This window comes from Nestor notabilis, unplaced genomic scaffold (assembly GCF_000696875.1).
Source record: "Nestor notabilis isolate BGI_N333 unplaced genomic scaffold, ASM69687v1 scaffold21059, whole genome shotgun sequence".
Classification (NCBI taxonomy): Eukaryota; Metazoa; Chordata; class Aves; order Psittaciformes; family Psittacidae; genus Nestor; species Nestor notabilis.
In genome coordinates this window covers 1-8,960 of record NW_009942622.1, presented here as the reverse complement: position 1 = coordinate 8,960, position 8,960 = coordinate 1, and the positions used below count along the sequence as shown (strand labels likewise).

General features: G+C 45.3%; 2 protein-coding genes across 2 annotated transcripts in view; one reads left to right on the top strand and one right to left on the bottom strand.

The window, feature by feature from the left end:
• Nucleotides 1-514, top strand: part of TOR1A (torsin family 1, member A (torsin A)) — a gene marked incomplete at its 5' end in the record, with an annotated part of 3,765 nt that extends 3,251 nt beyond the window's left edge. The window contains one exon of the mRNA XM_010021495.1: nt 13-514. Within this exon, the coding sequence (XP_010019797.1) occupies nt 13-263 (251 nt within the window). The remainder of the gene's footprint in view (nt 1-12) is intronic.
• Nucleotides 515-6,000: 5,486 nt separating this feature from the next.
• TOR1B (torsin family 1, member B (torsin B)) lies at nt 6,001-8,807 on the bottom strand (the record flags this gene model as incomplete). The annotated part of the gene is made up of 4 exons (XM_010021494.1): nt 6,001-6,353; nt 6,721-6,848; nt 7,238-7,413; nt 8,524-8,807. Coding segments are annotated over 4 exons (866 nt in total), but the record flags the coding sequence as incomplete, so codon positions are not given.
• Between the last annotated feature and the right edge of the window lie 153 nt (nt 8,808-8,960).

The window sequence follows — 8,960 nt, the reverse complement described above, 5'->3', positions numbered from 1 at the left end:
TTCCCTTTGTAGGTGGATTTTGGCACAGCACCTTGATTGATAGAAATCTCATTGACTACTTTGTTCCCTTCCTGCCTCTGGAATACAAACATGTGAAAATGTGTGTCAGGGTTGAGATTAAATCCCGTGGCTATGCTGTGGATGAAGACATTCTAACCAGAATAGCTGACGAGATGACCTACTTCCCCAGAGAGGAGAGAATTTATTCAGATAAAGGCTGTAAAACTGTGGATGCAAAGCTGGATTATTACTATGACTTCTAACACTTTATTGCTACAACCTGGAAAGAGGCAAATTTAACTTAATCACAACGTGAAGAACCTGGGACATTTCATTTTTAAGCACTTTTTTAAAGAAAGGAACATTACTTCTTTCCTGGTGTGTAAATAAGTGGCAGTGCCTCTGCATTGGTATTCTGTCACTAGTCATGGCTCCCAAGTACTTCAGCCTTGTGTTGTCAAGGTAAGAACAAACTGTGTTGTGAATGTGGGAGTCTGTGTCTGACAGTGCTGAAGATGCCTCTTGGATCATGTGTCAGTCGTCAGAACCATTTGCAGACTGTTGGCACCTATGGAAGGACTGAGACTATGACCTAATTTTAATTGGATTTTGGGTTGTTGTGATGATCTCTAGACAATACTGAAAATTTTAATCAAAGTTCCTATGTCTGCGTGTCAAACCAAGCTATGAACCTGTTTCATGTGAGTGGTGTTCTGAGGGTAGATTTAGTATTACAAGGAAGTGAGTTAAAATCCTGGACTGCCACATCAGTGTAGTTGGTTCCTGTTTTTGTTACTTTTTGACCTATAATGTTGTCCACAACATGCTCGCCCAGGGGTGAGTTCAGGTTTGCTTTCTGACTGGTGAGTCAGCTGCATGGAAAGGGTGTATCAAGGAAATGTGTACAGGTGAAATTTTACATGAAGGAAATGGGAAAGAGGTTTCTCCTCTTCACCTACATTTAGAATTCAGGGGACAGCTAGAAGGGTTTTCCCTTTTTCATCTTCTTGCAATATACTGTGTGCCTTTGAGGCAGGGATGAAGACAGGTCTAAAAACAAGTGAAACATGTCAACTGAAGTTACTGCAGAGAGTGTCAGACTTTGTTTCTGAGTAAGCCCTGCAGAGGCTTTTTGTTTTCATGCCAGTTTCTATTCAAAATAAAGTTTTCTCATCCTAAGTGTATTTCTTAGCTACCTTCTGCTGTTCTTTGCATTGAGCAATTTGATGTTGATTTTGCACAAACTTCCCTGTTGAGGAAGAGCATGCAGTTTCTGGCTGATGTGTTCAGCTGTGCTTGAATATAGGTATCTCCTTTCTTGAGTTCAAAGGGGATAGGTATGAGGAGGAGTTGCAACTCGGATACCTGGTGAAAGGGAAACAAAGGAAACTTGGAGTGGAAACTGCACTTCTAGACCATTGGTACTCATTACACTTGCACATGTTTTGTAGAGGCAGACTTTTTAGGGGTGTATGTGCTCAGCAGTATCGTAAGGATAAGACACTAATTCAACCCCTGCTTCTTGTCTCCTCCTGCCACTGTGGTACAACTGGCTGAACACCCCGCAGGCTCTGATTGTAGCCACCCATGGTTTTAGTGGCAGGAGCTTGAAGTTTTCTCTGCAAGGGGAATGAAGGGGCCAGAAGCACTCTGACTATCCAGTTCTGCTCTGAAGTTGTGTAGTATGCAAATTATCAGTCCTGGTATTTGTCAGCAAATTAGTGCTTTGAACTCGGGTATTTATTTCTTTGACCTCTTGATTATAGTAAATAATGGAAAAAAGCAGATGTGGAAATGAAAAACTTTTATTGCTTTCTGGTGCCTTCTCATCAAAAGCAACGGTTCAACCCGGCAGTATTGTGGCTCTTCCAGCATTAAATCCTCTTAGTTCTGCTTTGTGTGCCATTGCAGCATCAATACCAGCATCTGACGTACATTGATAGCAAGTATTTTGTTATATCATAGCCCTAGATGGCTTAGGGTAGATCGAAGCTTCCTCTGGAGCATGTAGGAATGATGTTGAAAGGGTGGAGACTTCCTTTGTTTGCTCTTCCAGTGTTGAAGACCTGGTTAGGATCATCTCCATTTCAGTAAAGGAAATTTGTGTGCATGAAATCACTCCCAGATTTGATCCTGTTGTTATTCCTCCCCTTTAGACTGCATGGTCTCAAAGCTCAGGTCCACACTCTGTCTTTCTTGCTGTGACTGGGTAATTTTGCCCATTATTAATAGGTGGTGTGGTTTAACACCAGCTGGTAACTAAGTGCCACACAGCTGCTCACTCACCACCACTCCTGATGGGATGGAACAAGGTAAACCCCACAGGTTGAGATAAGAACAGTTTAATAACTGAAATAAGAGATGCACAGTACAATTGCTCAACTGATGCCTAGCTAGTCCCTGAGCAGTGTTCAGTGGTTCCCAGCCAACTCCCTCCCTTTTTATATACTGGGCATGATGTTCTGTGGTATGGAATATCCCTTTGCTAGTTCAGGTCAGCTGTCCTGGCTCTGCTCCCTCCCGGGTTCTTGTGCATTCCAGTGTTGAAGACCTGGTTAGGATCATCTCCATTTCAGTAAAGGAAATTTGTGTGCATGAAATCACTCCCAGATTTGATCCTGTTGTTATTCCTCCCCTTTAGACTGCATGGTCTCAAAGCTCAGGTCCACACTCTGTCTTTCTTGCTGTGACTGGGTAATTTTGCCCATTATTAATAGGTGGTGTGGTTTAACACCAGCTGGTAACTAAGTGCCACACAGCTGCTCACTCACCACCACTCCTGATGGGATGGAACAAGGTAAACCCCACAGGTTGAGATAAGAACAGTTTAATAACTGAAATAAGAGATGCACAGTACAATTGCTCAACTGATGCCTAGCTAGTCCCTGAGCAGTGTTCAGTGGTTCCCAGCCAACTCCCTCCCTTTTTATATACTGGGCATGATGTTCTGTGGTATGGAATATCCCTTTGCTAGTTCAGGTCAGCTGTCCTGGCTCTGCTCCCTCCCGGGTTCTTGTGCACCTCCTCACTGGCAGAGCACGAGAGACTCCTTGATATGGAGCACGCACTGCTTAGCAACAACTACAACATCAGTGTCTTATCAGCATTGTTCTCAGACTAAATCCAAACCACAGCACTGCACCAGCTACTAAGGAAAAGATTAACTCTATCCCAACTGAAACTAGGAGAACAGGCCACTTGAAATTGGATCAGACAACTTGGAGGAAAATGCCAAATAGGGGAAAAGTCTGATCCCTAGGGAAAAAGTCCATTGGCCAGGTGAGAGCAGCTGAGCAGTCACTGAAATGAATTCTGCTCAGTCCAGTCCAAGCAACCACTGCTTTAATTCAGCTGCCTTCTGCAGGGAACATTCCAAGATCTTGTGCTGTGCTCCTAAAACAAGAGGCTGTGGTTAAGATACAGCAATGTAGTGAGTGCTCGCTTGATAGAGGCAGCCTGGCCCTAGATACTTGTCGGCTGGTGTCCTGGGCCAGGCTGTCATGTGCGCAGAGTGGAGCAGTCACAGTGCAAAGTCCTGATGAACCAGGCAGCTTATGCTTCCCATGTACACTCTGTGCATCATTACAGCACAACACATGGTTCACAACAGCGTGAACAACTGACTGTTCAGTGAGGTGTGAGCTGTTGCCAGCTGCTGTACCTCACTTGAATTAGGCTGTTATTTACGCACTGACTCTTTCAGTGCTAGAGAGGCTGCAGATGCTCTGGCCAACACTGATCCTGTAGTCCCATCTTGCCTTTGCCAGATAGAGGAGAGAGGTAAAGAAACAGCTTGAATGCCAGCTTCCCAGATGCAGCACAGAGAGGAGGAATGGTTAAACAAGCTAGCTGAGGCGTATTTGTCCTGCAGTGCCTGGCAGTATGGTAGGAGTTATCTGTTAGTAACCATGAAGCAGAGCAGGCAGAGACTTTAAGGCTTTTTTGTAGGTGTTTGTTTCTACTGAGCTGTATTTAACTGCTGAATTCCTTACTGTGCTGTCAGATAAGTCAGTGTTTTAATATCAACAGGCTATTTAGTCTGCTCGTCTATTGTTATGAACACATTTTTAAGGAAGCTTAACAGAAAGCTGGTTGAAAAACTGCATAAACCAGTACTTTAGCTCAAAATGATAAAACTAAGAGAGAAAAGTGACTTGAGATTTATTCAAACTGCAGTATAGTAGTAATATTTAGTGTTTTGAAATGGCACAAGTATTTTGTATTTGGAGTAACTGAAACTGGATGCAGCATATACACCTGTGAGTCAGTTAACAGGCAAAACATGATCCATGAAAAGCAGGAGTCCAACGTCCCAAGGTTAATGGCTAGCTAGCTTTGGCTCTGGAGATTGCATCAGTGTGAATGGTTTGCCAACATCTGACAAACTCCACGTGGAGTTGTAAAAGGCAACTGACTCTTTAAATTTAGAGCTTAACGTAAATGCTAAGCTCTCTGTTGTAATTTGAATTAACATAATAGCATTGAGAACTGTAAGCTTTGCATCATATGTAAAAGCAAGTTTAAGTACAAGTGAGGGAACACTTGCTGCAGCACAAAAATAGCCCAATCCCGCATATCAGTTTAGAAAACACACTACAGTCAACAAGCGATAGGCACTTCTGTCTTGCATTACAATACTTAATCCACAAGTGATGATGAAACAGTTAAAGCTTGCAACAGTTTTAAACTTCAATCTTACCAGTGGGTGTAGGTTAACTCAGTCTTTCCAAGCTTCCTAACTCCTCACCCTTCCACACACACATTCTTTCATGTTAAAAAGCTATATAAAACTTAGTTATCTGCTGTGGTATGGGATCGTGGATTGCTCCCATTTCCCATACTCCCTTCTCTGTGGCTTTCCAGGAAGAGCTTTGTATTGCTGTTGCTTGCACTTCAGCAGAAAAATACACTATGTAAGGTAACTTCTGCCATGAAAGTGTCTTCCAAGCAAGGTGAGAGTAGTGTTACCCACTCCTGGGGACTACTGGGTGCAGCTCGGAGTGACTACTAAAGACCTTGCAGACTTCAGGCCCAGGAGCCCCCATGGAGATTCACCTGCCAAGCTGTAATAGTCAAATCCTCATGAGAGATTGTTCTGATTATGAACAGGAGACTGGTCTAGGACATTGTAGCAGTGGGATCTCTCGGATGGGTCCCTCTGCTTAGGAAGACCACGCAAATTCACATAGCTCCTTTAGTTAAAGAGTATAAAGTCTCTTTTACAATTTCTTTTTGCCTAAGCAGCACAGGGACAAGCAGTTACTTCCCTCCCACAACCGTTCTCTGATATTTAGTAACACACTTCCCAAAGCTCATCATGTCTTCCCTTATTACTGTAGCAGGAGACATGGTATGATGCCACAGCTCAGACATAAACTGTAATCGTGCCCTTCTGTCCCTGAATAGCTGATGCTTGCCTGTAGAAGCCACAAGAGCATCAATCCACCTTCCACCACACCATCTTCTTCCTGCAACACATCAAGGTATTCGCCCTTGCAAACACTGTCGTAGTCCTGAACACACCACACGTCCCTTCATTTCACTAGCCCATGAACGAGAGAACGCACAAGGAAGGGAACATGACTGCCTGGAAGAGTTCCTCTGCTCTCCTCTGCTCTTGTCTAGTTTTTGTGGAAAGATGAATTAAATGCTTAATAATCCTAGCGCTTGGAAGAATAAAGCAGGAGAGACTGTATCCAGTGACATGCTCAGATATTCCCTATAGTTAAAAGAAAAATAAAGGGGGCAACATCTGGGTACCAGTCAGTTCAGAGATGAACAGTGGATATTCAAGGCCAGGTTGGACAGGGCTTTGTGCAACTTGGTCTAGTGGAAAGTGTCTACTTGTGGCAGGGGGTTGGAACTAGATGAGCTTTAAGGGACCTTCCAACCCAAACCATTCTGTGATTCTATGTTAAGTTAGAAAAGAACAAACCACAAAACATAACCGCGGTTAAAAAGCCCACACAGCACACTCTGGTATTTCACCAAACTCCCTGCAACAGTAGAAAAGCTTAAGTGCAAAAACACAGATTTCCAAAAGCTCTGAAAGTGCTTTGGAGTCCTGACGGGTACTCAGCCCTTGGCTTTTGTATCTCTCATCACAATGTCTTCATGAATATCCAGCTTGGCCTGTACAGTCTTGCAGCCTTTATCAGAGTAGATTTTCTGCTCTTTTGGGAAGAATGTCATCTCATCAGCCACTGCTTGAACGATGTTCTCATCAACAGCATAGCCACGGGCTATCATTTCAGCCCTGACACACATCTTCACATGCTTGTGCTCCAGGGGCAGGAAGGGGACAAAGTAGTCTATGAGGTTCCTGTCAATGAGGCTGCTGTGCCACAGTCCACCTGGGGAAAAAAAAGAAATACAGGAGGGAGTTTCTCTAAACTTGAGCTGCATAAGAGAGGATCCACAGACTGACTTCACAAAGCAGTTTGTCTCAGCCACTGCCCAAAGAAGAAAAGATGCCCATTAGCTGGAGGGATCGGACTGATGTACCTTGCAGGTGCCACTGCTACCCTCAGTGTGCATGCAGAGCAACTTCTGTGCCACTTCACTAGAGTGAAGAGACAGAAGGGCATAGGGCTAGGGCACTGTAGGAAGATGGGGTCAGAGGAAGCAGGGCAGGGTCAAGGTAGGCTGCAGGAGATTGCAGAGGTGAGCCCTGTGTTATGAGTAAAACGAATTTCCCATTTTCTGAGGACAGTGACTTACTGTTCTTGTTATTGAAGACTCCTACAGATAACATGGGCTCCAGGTCTTTCAGCTGAATCTCCTCCCTGCGCTTTCCACTTGCCCAGAAGTCAAGAGCTGCTTTATTAATTAAGTCACCACCTGCATTGCTGTTCACAAAAGGAAAACACACAGTGGTGAGTACGGATGCAGCTGGAGCAGCATTTCTGTTTCAGCTGGTTATCCACATTGCTCATCTTCCTGATGTCAAATCAACAAAACAGTACACCCATCCCAGAGAACCTCCCCAAAATGTGAACTCTCCTACGATCTGTGTTCTGGGTCAGGCTCATGAGCTCAGCACTCTGTAGTGTTCTGCTGCATGGCATCAGACCTCCTCCACTGCAGTAACAGGCCCTCCTCATAGTGTTCCTCTTTGTCTTCACAGAGAGGGTCTTCACTCCAGTGTTCTTTGAGTGAGGTCCCATGGGAATACCTTTATCATCATAAACACAGATTTATCTCAAGATCTGAAAATGACTGAATAGGTGCTACAGACCTGAGGAAGATGAAGATAGCTTTCCTGTAGGACACCCCGTCAACCTGCTCATAATAGTCTAAGAATGGCTTGATGGCATCGATGAGACCTGGATGCATTTTGTCCATCTCATCAAAAATGAAGACAGAGTGGGGACAGGCACTGACATTGCCCCGAATCCAGTTCTGCAGCTGTTCCTGGAAGAAGAGGTTGAAAAACACTGAAAAATGAGGCCTCTTCCAGATGTACTGTGAGATGCTTGTATGTGACACACACTAGGGACACCTTTTCAAACGTCAGCAACCCATGCTCATCAGTTATGCTTTTTCCTGAAGAGAGAACCATAAACTCTGTGACTGATTCTTTGGATATGCAATACTGAATTTAAATGTGAATTCTTTTTCTGCTCACAGAGGAAAGACTTTCTAATTTTAATGCTTAGTGTATGGAAAAAGATACAAAACCCAGGCTTAGATGGGAAGTCTTGTAATGAGAAAGCTTCTTTTTACTTGTTTTAAACAAATCAGTGTTTTGTCTTCCATACAGAAACCACACTTTTGGGTACCTTCAAACATTAAAACATGAAGATGAGAATTCTCCAATGCCAAGGAATGAAGTGACTTGAAAAATGTCTCATGCAGCTACACTTCCACATTGCACAGTGTGTGGTGGATTGACCCAGCAGCAGCTAAGCCTTTTCCCCCCACTTTTTCCTCCTTCTATCCCAGTTTTTATTCAGCTTTTTATTTTCTTCAGTTTTTATTGCTGAGCATGACAGCTTATGGTGTGGAATAACCAACCCTGCGGCTGACTGGGATAAGCTATCCTGGCTGTGTCCCCTTCCCAATCTCTTGCCCACCCCAGCTTGCTTGCTTTGAGTGGAGGAAAAAAGCAAGCTTTAAGGCTGTGCAAGCACTGTTCTGTAACAGCCAAAACACAGCTGTGTTATCAACGCTGTTTTAGCCACAAACGCAAAACATGGCACTGCAGGTGCTGCTGTGGAGAAAGTCACCTCAATCCCAGCCAGCCAGGAGCCTTTCCTAACAGCAAGCACGGCAGAAATCAGCAAATGGCATTAGTGAGAGGGCAGCACTACGAAAGTACTTTCAGTTCAGATTCCGTTGTATTTCAGTGCCTTTCTCTTTCACTTCCTGCAGGCAATTCCCCATCCACTTATCCTAAGCATCAACTCCGGCAATACCCAGCTGTACACCTCCACCTGCCAGGTATCTGGGGGACACCATGCAGCATAACCCCCCTGCCTTTAGGGACTCGGGGTAACTGGATTACCTTGTGTCCCTCCTCACCTTGTAGGTCTTGACCTGGTCGTGGTGGGGGAAGTGCAGGGTGGCCAGGAAGAGATGGACGAACTTGCTGCGCAGGCCGGCGGGGTGGACGTGCTCCGCCAGGATCTGGCTGAGGAAGTTCTTGCCGGTGCCAGCCCAGCCGTGCAGCGAGAGCATCAGCGGCTTCTTGGGGCTGGGGTTGTTGCTGAAGCCCATCACCGCCTTCAGCACCACCTCCTTGGCCAAGTGCTGTCCGAAGAGCTTGGTGTCCAGCTGCAACTTCAGCGCTGCGGGGAGAGGGAGAGCTCAGCATCGCCTGGTCACCAACCGGTGCCGGTCACCAGTGGATGCCGGTCACTGGCCACACACCGGGCGAGCTCAGCAGGGCCATTGCTGGGCACGGGGCTCAGCAGAGCCTGCCCCGCGCAGTGACCGGTTACCGGCCGAGCTCCGGGACA